Source organism: Papilio polytes, unplaced genomic scaffold (genome assembly GCF_000836215.1).
Source record: "Papilio polytes unplaced genomic scaffold, Ppol_1.0 DF824135.1, whole genome shotgun sequence".
NCBI lineage: Eukaryota > Metazoa > Arthropoda > Insecta > Lepidoptera > Papilionidae > Papilio > Papilio polytes.
In genome coordinates this window covers 584,907-604,212 of record NW_013525069.1, presented here as the reverse complement: position 1 = coordinate 604,212, position 19,306 = coordinate 584,907, and the positions used below count along the sequence as shown (strand labels likewise).

General features: G+C 31.7%; 1 protein-coding gene and 1 long non-coding RNA gene across 2 annotated transcripts in view; one reads left to right on the top strand and one right to left on the bottom strand.

Moving 5' to 3' along the window:
• Nucleotides 1-19,306, bottom strand: part of LOC106099338 — a 112,680-nt gene that overhangs the window by 73,199 nt on the left and 20,175 nt on the right. The gene's annotated exons all lie outside the window — the stretch shown is intronic.
• Nucleotides 1-19,306, top strand: part of LOC106099337 — a 28,452-nt gene that overhangs the window by 2,996 nt on the left and 6,150 nt on the right. Inside the window, exons 2-3 of the mRNA XM_013277860.1 lie at nt 3,067-3,112; nt 11,013-11,139. Coding sequence (XP_013133314.1) covers nt 3,067-3,112; nt 11,013-11,139 — 173 coding nt within the window. The remainder of the gene's footprint in view (nt 1-3,066; nt 3,113-11,012; nt 11,140-19,306) is intronic.

Here is a 19,306-nt window from a genome sequence, read left to right as displayed (position 1 = left end):
AAATCCCAATCCGCTGTGGGAGAGCCATAAACAAGAAATAGAATAGAATTTGACAAATGTAATCAATAAAACAATTTTTTATAATTTCATGCGAATGAAGTCGCATGGGAACAGCTAGTTTTTAATAATAATAAGAGTGACAATTATTTAATACATCTCTGTACTTGTCTTAAGATATTAAATAAATTGGAATGTTTAGTACAGGACTTGATGACTCAATGAAAATTAGTTTTAAGAATAAGAACGGATTTCCGCAAATTAACACCTAGCCTTATAAATTATCAGTTTATAACGCTGTAATCAAGTTTGACTCAATAAATATTAGTACAAAAGAAGAGACGCCTGTGTACTTTTACACCTTTGTTACTCAACGTTCTAACGAAAGTAAACAATAATTAGCATAAGTTTTTTTTAAATTTTATGACGAGTTTTTTCAATAACAGTTACGAGTCAATGAAGTTACTTTAAAATATCAGGCAGTTTTTTTCCATTAAGTGTTAACGAAAAATTTAAAAACATTCCGCATAGTGCAACGTTTAGTGACATTTTTTAAGTCTGTTTTCAGATTGTAACTATACTCAATTTAACTAATTCAATAGTATTGGAATTCTAAGCATTTTATTTCATTTATTGCATTGTATATATTTTTTATACGAGTATTTATCTGCCAAGCGTCTATGTTACTTTAAACCTATTAGCATTCGGATGCGACTAAAAAAACAACGTTAATTGCAAACTGATAACTATGGAATGGGTGGTCTGTCTTCTATAAGATTGTGTAGCACCTGGCCGGAAGTCTCGGGCCTTATAAACTGAGCACAATATCCGTGTATAGCGCTTATAATGCCACCGAGCCAAGATACGTGCTATATCTACACTGATTGCATCGATTAGGAAACGATAATTACTTGATCTTCGAACTTGCTTTTTGTTTTAAAACGTTGGTGACATCGCGATAGATAGACAAGGAGTTTGATGACTAATGATTAAGGGCAAGTATCCTGTAGCGCTTTTTCAACTAAGGAGGAAATATTGTAGAAATGAACGCAGTAGAAAACTGTATATGATAAGTATCAGTTAATGGTGTTTTAGAGACATAATACATAAGCGTGCCATTTCAATGGTTCCTTTTGCTTGCATTTTAACGCGCGCGGTAAGAAAACGCTCGTGGGTAACTGCCCTTAGATATTTTTGAATCATATTACTATAAGTACGTGACACACTGGGTGTTGATTGTTTACCGAATCGTTTGTAATGGGTAGAGTATGTGCTGATGTTACTGTTATTCGAGGCCAGGCCCGCGTGACACTGGAAAACCCGCGCTGTTCTGTGTCAGCATGTTTGAATACCAAAGTTATTGACGTATAAACACTAACATGCGAAATAAAATTTGTTAAAGCATTACATAATTAGATTTAATATATACAATTAATAATTATTCGCCATTAAAGGGTGCATTATTTAGATCCAGTGTCTAATGTGCCCGCCATTTATTTTAGAAGACAACTTCTGAAACTAAATAACTAAATTCTTGATTGTTTTCAATATAGTAGGTTTGTTTTAATACAATTTCGAAGGTTTGTTGCGAGGTAAAATTACACAAAAAAATAGCAATTTTGTAGTAAAAATGTCACCTGCAGTTTGGGAACCAGTGGATCAGTAGATTAAAACGAAGCGGCTTACGTAGCCGCCAGTGGCGCCAGTCAACTCTACGGATATCGTTTTACATTTGCGTCGTGAGTTGTACTCACGTTAACGAGTCAATACAACTGAAGGAATACAGCCACGTTAAAAGAATATTGAAACAGTAAATAATTAAATAGATTTAATACTTTTTAGGTGAAGATAACATTCTTATCTAAGGAAAGTATGTTTTATCAATTGAGTAAAGAAAGGAATGTAAAATTTATGAATGGTTTTTTAAAGTAAAAATCCCCCAATTTTTAGATTATCTTATAAGATTTGGTGTGTAATCTTGTATGGTATGAACAATAATAAATTTAATTGGTATTCAAATATTAATTAAAGCTAACATTGCAAGAGTATAACATAATTTTTTACACTATTACGCATGTCAGGCAGAGAGAAGAATACTATCGAGTATTTTAAAGTATTTATATACAAGAAATTGTAATAGCTTTGTATAGCGCCTCTACCAGGCATAAATTACACCAACAAATTACATGCATATTTTGTCGATTACGTTACGAATACATTGTCGGATTTGTCGAAATATTTGAGATAGACCCTCTACTGACGTACATATGTCATACGTATGATTGTCATTACCTGTCATTAAACTATAAATTAATTAAATAAATCCTTACATTTTACATTTAAAACTTCTAGTGCTATTCATAATCTTCGTCTTCGTTATTAAAATAAATAATTTGTTAAAGATGGCGCAGCCTAAAATAATAAAAAAATATTAAGAGTAAAGATAACAACAAACATTGTCGTGTTAATCCAGACGATAAACAATGCTCAGTGCATCCTCACCACAAATTTGCTTAACAATATTGACGCTTTCCATTTTCAAGTGGTCACATCCGGAACTTGAGTAAGACTAATAAATGAAGAGCTTAATTTCAAGAAAAAAAACTTCAATTTATTCAAAAAATAGATAATGTTGCAAACATGTAATATTATTTTGATTTATTATCGTATTATTGCGGAATGTCGTTTCGTAGCAAGATAAAAAATAATGGCGCCGTGACAAAAATGTTAAAAATGTGCAAACAAAATGAGTTGAGTTTTATTTGTAATTAATAATGCTCATCGAATTATATTAATGTAATTCATCTATAATTTATAGCTGTGATATTGTCCGTTGAAACTTTTAAGCGATTTTGAACCTTTTGCAAATACAGCTAACGTGCAAAGTATTACAAACTCGGCAAAAGGTTTAAAATTACGACGATATCTTTAACCGTGGGCTTCTACTGTTAACAGATCTGTTCAAAAATGACAATTTCTTTATAGTTTCAATGTTGTGTGTAATGGAAATCCACTTTAAGGTTCTATAAATGTTGAAAAATCACTAACGTTTGGATTTTCTTTTCTCAGGTTACCACAGCTTGCCGTCTCAGCGAAGATATTGTGCCTCCTGATGGTAAGTAGCGATGTTAATAACAGTATTACTATATTCAAGTATATTAAATAACTATAACTTTTATAATTGGACTAGAGACTTAAATATTAAATACAAATTCCCTTTACGTAACAGACTGAGACTAACCGAATTATTATAAAACTAATCAAAATATTTTAAATATTTTCATACAAAAGTATTCAACTGAATTCAAATTAAACTTTTGTAATAACGACAAAGGTCGAAAATAACTTGGCTACGTCTTTCGATGTTCGTAGCACTCAAGAAAAAATATTCAATTATGGATTGCTACACATGTTGCTAGGCGGTCAATTAAACATTCATTTCGGTGGATTCAGGTGGTGGCTTACTCGTTTGCCACTTTATATTATAAAAAAAATTAGAAGTAACTTATCTAATAGCCAATTCTTAAAATATTTTTCTATGTTAAATTTACTTTATTCACCACTATAATAGTTTTTGTACTAAATGAATCCACTGTTGAATTATCTTTTACAATTATAACAAAATTTAAAAAGCTGGACTTTAGAATATGAGTCAGAGTTACCACCATAGAAACAAAATTAAAAAATAGTGCATGCATGTAGATAAAAAGAAAAGCCTTCTGTGGTTGATAAAAATGTTTTTGCAGACTTTCATTTTCGATAAAAATAATATTTACGATCAAGATATATAGATATGACGATAAATATAGAATAGGTCGGGGAAATACCACAAAATCCATATCCATATCTGAGACATTTATAGAGCAAATTAGAGAGAACAATATTTAGGTAGAAAAAGAATGTCTAAGGCCCAGTATACGAGCAAAAGTAACACACAAGATACCTTTTTTATTTCAGTTTCTATTTACATTATTAGGTATTCACAAAGATTTTTAGTTTTTGACTAGCTTTCGCCGCGACTCTGTCCGCGTGGAATTAAAAAAAACTTAAGTGAATAGCCATATGTTCTTTCAGACTATCCTCTACAACTGTACCAAATCATCGAAATCCGTTCAGCCAATTTAGGTACAAAATCCATCTAAACTTTCGCATTTATAATATTAGCACAAAGTATGATTATTTATGTAGGCTCTATCGCTAATGTGCCTAAATGAAAAAATCTTGATACTAACATTCGTATGCTCAAGTTAATATGTATCAAGAAGTATTTATCTTCAGCCCATCATTTGCCGTGATCACGAACTGCACGCTACGCGATGAAGAAATTTAGCTTTATTATATCGTGCTGTTGAGCTTTCATTATTTAATCCACCAGTTAATAGCGTCTTGTGTGGCCGACGTTTACTCGATGGCCAGTCTTTTAAACTGAATACGTGTTATTTGATCATTGAAAGTGATTTTTACGTGTTGTAATTGGCGTTTTTAGTCTTTTTTTGTATTTAAATATTGTTAGTATGAAAGTTTGACTCAAATTGTACTTTTAATTTTTTTTTGATAACATTCAAAGATATAATAGAACACAAGATTTAGATCGTAACAAATTTTAATCCTCTCATTATAGATGCAATGTGAAAAAACGTGATTATATAAACAAATATTAAAGCATAGATAAACATTGATTTTTATTTATGTAGAAAAAGAGTAAAAAACAGTTCTGAAAAACCAGAAAATAAATACATTGCATACTTTTAATAAACTAAGATCACTTTTTTTTTCTATTCCGTGCATTAGTTGCGAACTGAATGGCACTATTTTAGGACGGTGTGGAAAGAAATCTGTTTGCCGCCCAACGAGTTGTTTGGTATTTGTCGTGCAAACACTTATTACGTACAAATATAAATATAATATGTAATCAGGCCAGCGGTTTGCGATGCTACGAGCATACCTAACGAAGACATAGTAGATGGAACTACTTTTCGTAGGAAAAATTACATTTGTACTTTTTTTAAAAGAAATTCATTGTTTATTGTCTTATAACTAGTATAGTAGACTAAAACATTTAACTTAGTGTCAATACTTTAGTAGAAACGCACAAAAACCTATCCGTAAAATTCCATTGCCGTAACATTTCTTATAAAACATACTTTGTCTTTTTTCGAATGTGAATGATGAAGGATATAAGAGCGTTCGAACACCTGAAACTAAATTGTCGCATAACTGTTTATCCTATGATCTTATATGGAGGTGTGCAGACTACTCGACTTTTAGTTGTGCGATAATTTAGTCAAAGGTGTACGCACGCTCTGAATTCTCACACAAATATTTCATCTGCATGACGAACTGCAAAAGTATTAAAGAATTAGATAACGAAGCGCCACTTCTTAGTTACAAAGTCAACATATTGTGTCACTGTTATGTATCTTTGACAGGTATTTGATTATTCATCTACTGCGCACATTTCAAAGTCTGAGGGTCTATCACGAATATTTGCGTGACAGTTGCAAGAACGTATTCGTAACGTTATCGATATAATTCATTTGGGTGTTGTTTGTGTTAAAAGGCTGGTAGGAGCACTGTATAAATCTAATAAAAATTTCATCGATTACGTTACGAAAACGTCCTAACTAATATTCATGATAGCTCCTCTGCTCCACAAGTGCTGGCTTCAAGTGGGTCAAGTGGTTTGTCATAATAACAATATTACTGCTTCCTTCTACATTTACTGTAACCTCACAACTAAATTATTATTAAGTACATAAGTTGTTTAAAAAATCATTATCTTGTAAAAACAATCATTACGTCTTGTTTATCAAAAGCGTGTGTGGCCAGCCTAATCCAACGTATAAGACAGGGCGAAGATAAGACATCGAAGTATGGATCGTAGCAACCGTTCAGTTATAAAATTAGGCTATCACCGTCTCTCGTATCGATATCTTTTGGTGACATACAGCGTAGTGACGAACGTGATATGCGACTTAAATTCTTTCATCATGACGCTGGTAGATTTACGTGAATGCATATTTACTTTTCCTTATTCCTAACTAACTTCGTTCGTGCAGACAAAAACAAACTTATGTAAATTGTCTATGTTCTTCCAGACTTTGTTCTACAATTGTGCCAAATTTCATCTAGATCGATTAAACCGTTTTAGAGAGGTTTACGTAGTAACAAACATACATATAAAAATGTCATAAAGTGTCTAATATTATTGTCGTTGTTATAATGTTCGCTGGCACTTTAAAAAATGCCTTTTATAATCTCAATTTATTTTATTGTAAATTCGATTAACAAAATAAGTAAGGTCTTATTATTTGAGTTGATGTCGTCACATTGTTTTCTTCAATGTTTAGTCATATCAAGAGTATCGCGTCGTGAACAGTTGTATATCTGTATTATGTATAGTAATTAGCAGGTAAGATTGACTGTTGCTCTTATTTAGGTCAGTTGTATGTCTATACGATAAACCTTGTCAACATTATCAGTGCAGGTTGACCTGAAGTTCTCTAGAAAATTTAGTGTCATTGTTGGCATATGATGCTAAACATCAGTAAACTATGATAATTGTTATATTTTAAAGTATGGCATTAACGATGACATCTTCAGCCTTATGACGAAAAATCACAAACACAAACAGACCCCGGTTTAATGTTTTATCTTGAAAAAAGAAAACGAAAGTTAAATAAGGAATCTCAGACTTGGAATGTGGAATAGAATTTAATAATTTATTCTCTGTTATCGGTCGGCGAGATAATTTGTATTCAAGTAGCTATTATAACGTGTGGGGTCTCGCTCATCAAACGTCCGCATACGAACACGATATAATTTTCGTAATATTGATTACAATTATCAAAGTTCGCGGCTTGTAAATTTCCGATACATTTGAGATGAATAGTTTCGCCAGGGTTGATATGTAATCAACCGTTAATAATGTGTGCGTTCGGGTTAAGATAGATAAGGTTAGTTGGTTCAGTAAAGTGACCTCCAAATGCTTAAAAGCTTCAAGATCCTTTGATATTCACTCTCCCTATATTTTACCTACTGGAATTGATGGGTACCGCGAAATTAATAGGTACAATATCATAAAGATTTCTTACCTAAATTGTTTAAAATATATCAAAGAAATTGTACTGTGGTGGCCGATTAGATATTAACTTAAGTAATTATTTTATTAAAAAAAAACCGAAACAACAATAGTCAGGGATTGCACTTTGTACTTTGTACTATTTTTTACATTTGTCGAAAATGGTATAAAATATTAATAACAATCTAAATTAGGTGAAATATTGAAATAAAAATTATTAAAGTAAAAAGTTAGATTCTTATATATTCTTATGTTCTTCAAATTTAAGCTCCATTCCACGATATTGTTGTAAACTTCAAAATTTTTATTTAACTAAGTAGTTTTTTTTGCATCAATTCCGAATTTTCGAGAAATTAAAAAAGAAAAGTACAAATGACGTTCGTTATTTAATATGAATGTCAATGCGTGTTTGCGTTAACTTTATTAGAGTCGCCTAGCGACCGTTTTAATGCTTTAACAATACGCCAGAGGAATTTATTAACACAAACAGATAAGACACGAGATCGACACGCAACCTTGATATAAGTTTTAACCGCCTTATATCAATAATATGGGTAAACAAATGTTCATAAAAAGTTAAAGTCCATTTAAACAATTTTTATTGCTCTTGACTCGGTCAAATGCGATAAACGTACTGATATCAATAATTGTAATTGATTAATATTACTTCTAGATTTTTAATTGGTAACTTTGTAATCATGTAATTAAGTCATGTGAGATTTTATGTAATTTCTATTGCAATTTATATTAATTGTATTACATTGGTTTTATGAATTAATTACTTTAATCTTTGAACAAATTGGTATATTTGCGTTAGCGCCGTTAAGACTTCTTATAAACTAACATAACTTCTAACTACAGTATAGTTATAAAAAATCCGTAAATATTTTCATAACCATAAAATTAATTTGATACATATTTTCATATGCGGTTATTGGGTCGTTAATTTTAAGTATGACCTGTTTTGACGTGTTAATGATAATGTGTCAGGTTTATTAAGACCGGCCAACATTTTCATAATGAATGTTTCGTAATGTGGGTTTTGGGCTTCGACCTACTCGAAACTTGATTAAAAGTGAATTTACGATTATAGGTTAACTTTTAGGGGAATGTGATTTGATTTCGTCATCACGAAGAATTCCATCTCGTGATATTTTTCATAGTATAGTATAATAAAATTGGAGTGTCTGTTTGCAATATCAAAAGAAACATTCCAGGTTCGAGAAGATGATGTATTCGCGTTGCTGATAACGAAAATCGCATTTAAAAATTTTTTGTCTGTCCAAAGTCCGTAGGCGCGTTTGTTCCGGGTAATCTCCGAAACGGCTGGACCGCTTTCGACCGGACTTTCACAAAAGGGTAATGCGTGAATAAAATCGCGGGTATTAGCTAGTCTACAGTAATATCACCAAAGTGAAGAGACCTTTCTTAGCGTAGACAAATTTTAGATGAAGATTTAAATGGGTTTTCTTCCTTTTAAGTTAATACCAACTCTTAAACGTGCAATCTTAAGGATTAACATTCTCTATTGTGTTAGTTTTTTACCATTACCCAATGCATAGGTAATTTCTTTTCTCACAATTTTCACCTTTGAGTAATTCTTTATTTACCTTTGTTTATTGGAACGAGGTATAAACCCTATGCGTAAGAAACGTAACTTGAAATGCAATATGGCTGATCAGTGACCGCGGCGCGGTAGCCTATGCTTTCCCACCTGAATATGACACCGCCCCTTTAATAGTAAAAGGTCGTAATACAAGATTCTATAACATTGAATATGCGACTTTTTAAACATATCAAATAGGATTTAAAATTGTCCGAACTTGTCCAATTCAAGCTCTCAGCTTGACGGCTAAGCTGAGCACGGCTGACCCATTAAAACGATCGATTGTTTCCTTATTGTGCTCAGCACTGAAGGTTCTATTATTGTTATAATTCTGTACAACTCTTGAAATTCCTTTGATTGCATTTTTACATTGCTTAAAAATTGTGCAAAATGTTTTCGTTTTGTTTTTTTTTTTTATTAAGCGCATTTTATTAAGAGCATTGAACATGTTAGTGGCTCATCGATATTCAGTAGCAACTGCACAGACCACTGAGTATCAGGCAGATTGATCAATATCTACTTAATGAGGCTCTCGAGGAATACCGGCGTCATTAAAAGCCAAGCGAAAGCAATGCGACAGTATAAGGAAATTAATATGAACTATTAGACATGTAGTTGTTAAAATTTCACCGATACGGACCTCACATGTAGTTATATTCTATTTTACAATGTGTTACCCACATCAAGCAATTTATTAATACTCTCATACTGTTTTATTACTTTATTAAACTTCAATTCTTCATATCTAAAAGGCAATATAATGAACTTTGAAGATTAACACAACATAGTGCTGTAGAATTGGCGCAACACTAGATTATCGGCATAAACGTCACGTCCTTAGCTGACAGCTGTCAATGTCATTCTCGCGGATTGGTTATTCTCCCGCATTCCTAGCGAGTACTCTATTGAAGTGTTTAAATTAAAATGGCTAGCTAAAATCATATTAATTGTTTAAAATTAGTTACACTTAAGAATAACCTGAGTGTAAGCAAACATTAGTACATATTTTGCTTATACTCAGTTCATTCCTAAGTTTAACTTTATACCGTGTTTGTTTGTAAGGTTATAATATTTTTTTATTAAATACTTTGGTATTTTTTTTTAATAATACCGATTATAGTATTTGGAAGTACAGTCAATCTAGTAATATCTGAGCCATTGACTGGAGTAAACGTCACCAGCATTTATAGCACCGATATTTATATATTACTGTATTCTCTTTAGTATAAGCAGTATTAATAACAGCTAATAAATTTTCTATTAAGAACATTGACATTTTAAGTATAGTGTGTTAGTGTTACTTCCAAGCCAGCATTGCGTAGTTAGATTTACTAATTAACGTTTAGGTTACGACGATACGACTACCATAATTAAGTCAATTTAACTATCACTTGCAGCTCTGCGTATGTTAATCGATGCATATTTAGATATAGCGGTAAAGTGCTTATGATATCGACCTATGACTGACCAAGTCTGTAGCTGTTATAACTTGCACCTATAGTAGTCGCGGACGAACATTTCCTACCCATTTGAAATGTCATTTGACACGCACAATGCAATAAGTTGAAAATCATAACATCCTATTAGTCAATTATAGCTCGTGTGCCGACCGTTCTTATACAAAATTCGACTTTCAGTGGGAAGGGAATTTATTTCTTTTAACATAACAATCTTAATATAGTGAATAAATACAAATATTCAAAATGCTTTTTTAAAATCGTGATTAAGATCCTAATATCAGAAACATTTAAAGAAATACATTTAGTACTACAAGGAACAATTTTCTCCCTTTCCAATTCGTAGCAATTGCTACGGTCTTAAGATCAATGGTACGATAATTTTACACAGACGTCTTACTAAATGTAACCTTTAAAATACATATTATTCAAATGGAAAACCAGTACAACAATAAATGTTGTAAAATCATCTATAATCGATATTGTACACGCATTTCATAAAGTTGTAACAATAAAACATTTATGTAACTAGATTAATATTCAATTCGCTACAAGTTATGGATAGCTTTTGATTTATTTTTTACTTAATAAATCATTGTTTTACTTATTTATTATCAGATAATATCAAATTAAAAAGTTACTATGTTGAATTCTTTGTAAAAAATGAAGAGTTTTAAATATCTACGAGTATGTGCCAGTATAGCCAAAAAGGAACGAATTGATTGAGTGAGGTTTTTGTTATAGTATTATCGTTTATGGATCTAAGATTTAGGTAAAGTAGAGAAGGTACAGTCGTGTAGAGAATCGCTAGAGAAGTATAGGTACAGATGATACGAAAAGTGTCTCATTATAATACGGGCAACTGTTACAGGTGGTGATCTGCGGTGCGGTGCCATCGATGGTCCGGTCGGTTCGTCTCTACAACCAGTGCTCGCATATGTACGTCAACGTGTTCGCCAACGGCACCGTCATGGCCCGCTCCGATGGAAACGACCATCGTAAGTACTATTAATGTCACTATTTCATTTATTCGCTGCATTATACTTGCTTAACTTTTTTCCAGTCAAAAACAAACTCGAGAATCTTAAATTAAATGTATTTATAACATTAATTTGTAACTATATTTTTACAAAACAAATTAAATCAAAGTGGGAGGAATTTATAAATATATACCAAAAATCAAAAGTCTTTCTTCATACAAAATACGAGCGTTCGTATTAAACCTCCGCGTTGGCAAGGTAACACGACGTAGTAGAGTAGTGGCGGGTTTACTGTAATCATGTTGGCAGGTAGGGCCAGACGTGAGGAACTATAGGAATATGTCAATACTGCAAGGGTCAACGGCCAGCCACTGCAACAGGTAAAGTCCTGCGTGCAATATAGCAAGCGAACGGTCACCACGTAGGAATAAATAGGTTTAGATTCCTGGCCCACGATTGTGGTCGTAGTGTCGCTTTTATTGTTTTAAAATTGATAAAAAAATCAAAGTCAAAATACAGATAGTGGTTTTAGAATTAATCTGGACTTTGTTTATTTTGAAACAATTGTAACTTGACCATAGAGTAACATCAAAATGTAATGTACATATATGTGCGAAAACATCATCATTTATTTTTATTGTTTGTATAGAGTAATATAGAAACGATACGTGAATTAGATTTTGATAAATTAGATAAATGTATACACAAAATCCTACTGCTGCCTCGACTATTTTCATAATTATCTTGACAGCTGATGCAATAATCATTTTTATGCAGTAAATTCCAAGGAAGTGTTTAAACACTAGTAATGTTTGACGCAAGAGCGGACGCTTTTTAACACGATCAACTGTTCAAATAAAAAGTACTTTCACCTTCAGTTATTTAGTGCGGATACAGACGTACAGTGTTTGCTTATGGATTATCGCAATTCTTTATATAATAACGCTACGCGTAGCAACGAACCGCTTCGAAATTATTCTTGAGACACTTTAAAACCTATTAGATTATTTTATAATTAAAATAATTATCCTAACCTTCTATTTGTCTGTAATGTTATTTAAATCTGTTGTACATACACTGTTTTTTTAAGAAATAGCTCATATAAAATCAATTGTTCCCCACCCCGGTAGCAAATGAAATATTGTAATAATTGCTATTGTTTACATATTTTAAATACTACAAGCATTATCAAAATATAAAATAGTATTTATATCAATGACATAAAATTGAAAATCGCTTAATTCAATGACAATTATTAATTACGTCGCGTAAGTCAAAATGCCGCGTCAGATTGTAGAGTTCGCATTACACCCAACAAGCGCAGCTGACCTAATAAAGATCGCAATCCATCAGCACTTGGACACGTTAATAAATTTAATATTAGCATGATTTATTTGTCAGTAATATTACATTGGACATTTCGAAACCCGCCACCGGACGACTTGCATACAAGCAGATGAGCTCGATGTCAACTCGTTACATAAGTTTTTCTTTCTATTGCCATCGCATGCATAATCGAAGTGAAAACTTTAGTAATTAATACCGAATTCCATAGTATACTTTCTCAAGAGACTGTGCATATCAAGGAAAAGATAGATTTATCAATGTTGATACACCTTTATATATATTCGGGTAGGTAAGTCTTCTGCAAAAAACTGCAATGAAACATTTTTTTTAATTGATTTAATTTTGTGAATAGCTATTAATTAAAATCGTTGTATTAGATCGTAAATAATGTATAACAGTAAAAAGCTATTCATGTCAGACACGTGTATCAAGCTAACTCAATTGGTTATTATTAAAGCGTGAATAAACAAATGATATCGATTCACTATTCGATTAAACAATACGATCGATAATCGCGTGAGAATTTGTATAGAATCGGTACGTGAAAAACGACCACTTGACGCTCCAAGTGTGGAGCAATAAAACAAAATACGAGCAATATTAAATTTAACGATTTAATATTGCATCACCAGTATACATTGACCTCTAATTATCCAACACCATACTAACAAAGTTACAGCGCAAATAGTTCTAATTATCTTAGCCGCTTCTATCCCACAGACACATTGCACCGCCTACTGCCGAATATCGCATAAAATATGTGACTCTTTTTAATTAAAATTAGATATGAACGCACTGATAAAGAAATTTAATAACTCGCACTGAGTTAGATGGAAAAAAATACTAGTTACCTAAAGTGTTGATGGCTTGAGGCGATTGTAACTCAATTTTGATCGTAGAAGATGAGTATCAATAAACTTTCACTCTACTAACATTGTACGCTTTAGTATTGATTAAAAAGATTAGTAATAATATCATTTATCGGTATTTGTGTGTTTAAAGGCCTGTCCCACCACTGGCTGATAGCGCAGATAGCTTAAAAGTGACGTTAAATAGAGTACCAAAATCCGATACTTTTATCACATATTTTACACGTTGGATTGTTTCATGTATATTTCTGTAGAATTACAAATGTTATTTTTAAAAATTATTTTAAGGAACTTCGACGGTGTTCATAAAAAAAGAATGCGGTGTATCATAATTTGTGTGAAATCAATCGACGACGTAGGCGGTAAGGCGCCTTCCCAAATTAAGTTGTTATATTTTAATGAAATGTTATGATAAAAGACCCATAAAGACCGAATGCGCAAAAAACTACCGCACACATGCGGGCACCCTCATTAACGTTTTATAATCTAGTAAAAACTAAAATAACGTAATTGCGTGCCTTGAGAAAGTAAATCGTTTGCCGCAAAATCGATTTCTTTTTCGGATTCCTCGTATCTGATTGTTTGTAGAGAGGTTCTTTTTTGTAAGACCGTATATTAAATGAATTGGGAATAGATTTTGAAGATGTTTATTGAAAGGTCTGACGGCACTTGACGGTTGCCACGACTGTCGACTAAAAAAAAGTTTTGTTTGGCTTCTTGCAATAATTGCTCGGTTTGTATTTATGTTTGTTACTAACTAGCTCTTAGAGATAGCGTGTTTGGTTTGTTAATTGCTGTTTGTGGGTGGAGTACTTAGTGAAGGTAATAAAGCTGTTGTGTAAAGCATTTCCTTTAGCGTACGAGAGAAATGTTTATTCAACGTAAAATTTCAAATTTGAATTACATACGTGAGATTCTAGCATCCAAGGTCAACATATTTGAGGATTTAAACATACAAATACAGAAGAAAGGAAAATAGAAACAAAGACATATATCTATACTATTATAATAAAGCGTAAACACATACTTCTTTGCTGCCTAAGATGACAGCAATTATAGCATATTTTTGAATAATCCTTTTTTTAATAAAAAGCCCTACACTTTACACAATAAACTTCACTTCACATTAAACTTAGGGGGTAAATATTTTGGATAAAAACTCTTATGTGGGAAAGAGACCATAAGTTGCTACCAACATCAAGAAAGAAAGATTGCTAAGGTTTGGCATGTCATGTCATGTCATTTTGACATTTGCTATTGAGAATTTGACAAATGTGAACAACATCTTTTTTTATAATTCTACGCGGATGAATCCGCACGCAAGCAGCTAGTAAATTATAAGTAATAAGTAATGACCGAATTGTATCGCCCAGTTAAAAAGAAAACTCAATTATCAAAGTCAAAGAACTTTAATGATGTCAATGTTTATATTTTGTAGACGACGTATCAATCAAATTTCATTGAAAATGAAATCTAAACGCAAACATAGATAACCTATCTGTAAAATAATTGCTTTTATTACGGCATATGTTTATAACAATTGCACGTTGGGTGGTCCTCGCTGGCTTTGTAATGTCGCGAATGGAAAAAAATAAAACGTTTCATGTTTACCAAACGGATTACTTTGTAGCCGTGAATTCTGGTTATTTCATTATTATTTATAACTGTTACTAAAATCGTTTCTTAACTCGCTTTGCTTTTCAATAATTATTTTTCTCCTTAACGTCTTAAGGAATTCTGCAAGCTTTGAAATTAAATTTTCAATATTTCAGCATTTTAAGATTTCAAAAAATTCTTTGGAATTAGTAAGGCGATTCTAAGTGTTAATAAGTAATTTTCTAGAGTGTTCCAATGCCTTACTAATTATTGATATGAATGATTATATCCAGCCTTGACTACTCCAAAAAAAAAAAACGAGACAAATATGATTGTTTATCTTTCGTGCACTCAACTATCAAAATGTATATTTGACCCAAATTCATTGACAATTTCTTACTCAATCGCATGATAACGTATTTTCGTTTCCTTCAGTCTTTATACCGTTGGAAATAGATTATATTTTACATTGCATTGTGTTAGATATATTGATATTGACATTATTTAGGTTTGTGAGAATTTCACCTGCTCTCCTTATGTCTAGATTCTCGCAAGTGGTCAAGTATTTGATGTCAAACTGATTACGAAATGGAAAATTTATTCGGCGTCCAAGTTTTGTAAGTATGTTACCAATAAATCGTAAACTTGGTTAGCTTTACATTGAGCATTAAATATTTTGTTTCTCAACGAATTTTTTAGTCTCCACTTTTGGGCGTTGCATTTATAAAGATAATAGATATTACGATACGTCTGTAGCAAATTATATAATGACGAAAGCGAACCATATACGAAAACAAAGAATCATAAAGTTTGAGCTTATCTTCCAAAGCTCAATATGTGAAATGTTTTTGTTTCCTATTTGTGTCTTAGTCTATAGATACTACGATAATACGCGTTAATGCTACAAGCTTATTAAAACGCTGAATATATTCTTTGTAATACTATGCTTCTATTACTAACATTACGCACAATAAGTTCAGATGTTGGATGTCACTGCGTGCGGTATTAGTGTCAATGCCATACGGTGATACTGCGAATGTGGTCTAGTAAGTAGACCGGCCGCGCGCCAATATCATGTTGCTTGGTAATTTAACTATTGACAGTAACCTTAACACTTGATATGTGGGACTTTAGGACACGCGATATTGCCAACAAAAAACTCATAAAGTTTCCTCTTCAGTTGAAATTGAAGAAAAGTGGCAGCTTCTAAAAGCTTTACTTTAAAATGACTAAGTTATCGTAAGACCTTGCACGAATATTTCGCATCATCATCGACTACAGTTTTAGGAGAATCGATTGTATACTTTACATGTGATAGCGCCCGGGTATGCACAAATGTTACAGAAGTGTGGTATATAACTGTTTTTTTTTTCTAAATTTTCGTGCTAGCACCCAGTTTGAATTACCCGTATTCTTGTTAATTTCATATAAAAGACCTAAATTAATTTACAAAAAATCTATTTGACCTTAATTTCATTAAAACAATTTTAACACAAGTAAATTAATTTAGGTCTTTTATATGAAATTAATTACAAAGGCCCAAGCTTAATTCTCAGGCCAAAATTACTTACTTAATTAGTTTGCTCAAAGCTCTTAGGCGCCTTTATGAAGAATTTGTTTTTACGACCAAACGAAATTTCATTGTTTCTTAATAAACAGAAACTGTATAAATTTATACTTAATTAATATTCTTAAATATTTTTATGATAACTACAAATTTTTAATTACTTTTATTTGCGATTATTAAATTTATTTTTACGAATTTATTAAACTTCGTATAGAATTTGCATTACAAGCAGTTGTAACGGTCCTCATACATTTATGGTTGTATTTATTAAGAATTCAATTACGTATACAATTCCGATAAAGCTGTTTTTATATACGAGGTCTCCTCCCCATGATTTCTCTCTGCCAATACGTTGCGTGCGTGGTTGCCTCTTTGATACATATTAATCTTTCGACAATTTGTCACATGGCAAACCTTTCATGTTGTATATTATTCATTGGCGGATTCTCTTACAAAACATATTTATATCCACTCGATATACAAGCAATGTAATTGATTGTATAAATATCTTTGGCAATATACTTCATTATAAAATTGCACTATGAAGGTTACGTCACAAGTATCTATTTATTTTCTACAACAAAAAAGTATTTCTAATTTTGAAGACATTAAATGTAAATTAATAACTAATAGCCTAAAAATAAACGCGGTATAAAGTTAAACTTAGGAATAAACTCGGTAAAAGCAAAATTACTACTAAAATTTGTAGTAATATTTACTTATACTCAGTTTATTCCTATATTTAACTTTATACCGCGTTTATTTGTAAGGCTATAGTAGTTTTAAAGGACATAATAATTGTAAAATTCTTGACTCTCTTTTGTTTTTTATTTGTCCACGACTCCGCGGAGTTTATTAGGTGACATTTATTTAACTTTCAGCATTAGGTCTCGGATTAGGTATTTAGACATCTTTGTATGTTAGGTGAACGTCCTGCTGATATCTTCACATAGATATATAAAATCGATTAAGCTCTTTATCGTAACATAGTTAAAATATTTCTGGTTACAAATCGATTATAAATATTGATTTACAACGTTAATCTAACGTTAGATAGAATTATCTTGTTGACTAATAACCGTAGTTGTATGTGACACAAATTCTGAGGTTAACGTAATTAAAAATGATTAACTTGATATCACACGTTTTCCACAGTACGAATGCTTATTTCATACTTTCAAAATAAAAAAATAACTTATGAAATAATAATAATTTTAGTGTAGTTGCAATGTCCATACGTAGATATAATAGATGTTGGCCATAAATAAAACTAACTTTTTAATGGCCAATGAATAAGTAAAACAAATTATGTTCGTAAATAATTGAATAGGTACAACTTATACACAATTTCATATAATTTGTGAATATAACACTAACAATAAAACAACCACTTTGTAGATTACTCCAAAACTTAAGACAAATCCTTCCTTACAATTTAAGACTAGGCATCCTGTTGCCAGGGAGGCGCTAGTTGTGAAGATGTTCGTGTCCATTATCACACGTCAACGATACCGTGTCATGTTTTCATTTAAATTACCGCACTTAATTTACCATGACAATGTAATTTGAATTTAAATGTCCCATTCAATGTGTTATATTCTTTTATGAGATTACATTACGGAATGCCGCTATTGTACGAATAATACTTTTTATTTTACATTCTTAAAGTTTCTTATAAAAGACGTTTTGATATGCAAATTGAGTAGTTTGTTTTATATTAGTACAATAACAACATTAAGCATGGAAAACAAGATATAACATGGGAGTTATATTTTTAATATATCTAAATTTGTTGATTCTCGATGTGGCAAAGTTTCTTAAAAAATATTCATTTAACCAAAACAGTATAACAAAGATCAAATGTCACCCATTTAATATTATAAAAATTCATATCATTAAATTTAATTGCTTTTCGAGACAAAGGTTATCGTAATGTAAAATACAATGACGTCACGATACAATGAAAACAAACATTCAAGTATGCTATTAAGGAAGCGTTTCGGAATTCGAGTCAGGATTCCCGACAAATACCTACCTACCGCAGCGGCTGTATCCTACTGGATTAGACGCCACCGCAATCCCTTAATCTTATGGTTGAGATGTACTTTAAGGCATATCTTCATCTGTGCCGTCTTGTGGCTTAACATTGGGCTTAATATCTACACTGCTTGATATCCGTTAATTAGACCAGAGTTTACTCCGATAATGTGTATAAATTTCTTTTATCCTTGCGCTCTTTTTAAATATGAAATACTAATAGTAGACAGAAAATAAATCTGCTAAATTCAAACCATTCAATACATAATTTAAAATATTAAATTTCTTTGCATAATAGTGCATTACTGGGATGTATAATATTGTCAATATGAAACAAACAACAAAGTTAGGTGAAAAACAGACATGTTTTTGTATTTTTATTACGATTCACTAAAAAGATAAAAAATAATCTATTTACATAACAATTGTTTATTCGAAATACGAGTATGTACTACATTGGCTGTGACCTAGTAACATGTATCATCACTATGTATGTCTCAAATAACATAATAAATCACTAAGTAGAGTAAAACAGAAATAGAAACTACATAAACTATCTGTATTTTTTCACTGACACAACTCATGTATGAGATAGATAGAGGAGATGCATAAGAAGGGGAAATATCCTCTTTATGTGCGTCTTCTCCTCCGTCGCATAAGGGTAGGCAAAGCATCTGCAATTACAGATGTCTATGGGCAGCGGTCGCTTCGCCATTTTAGCGTATTCAGGTGACCTGTTGCTCGTTTGCCACCTTATGTTATAAAAAAA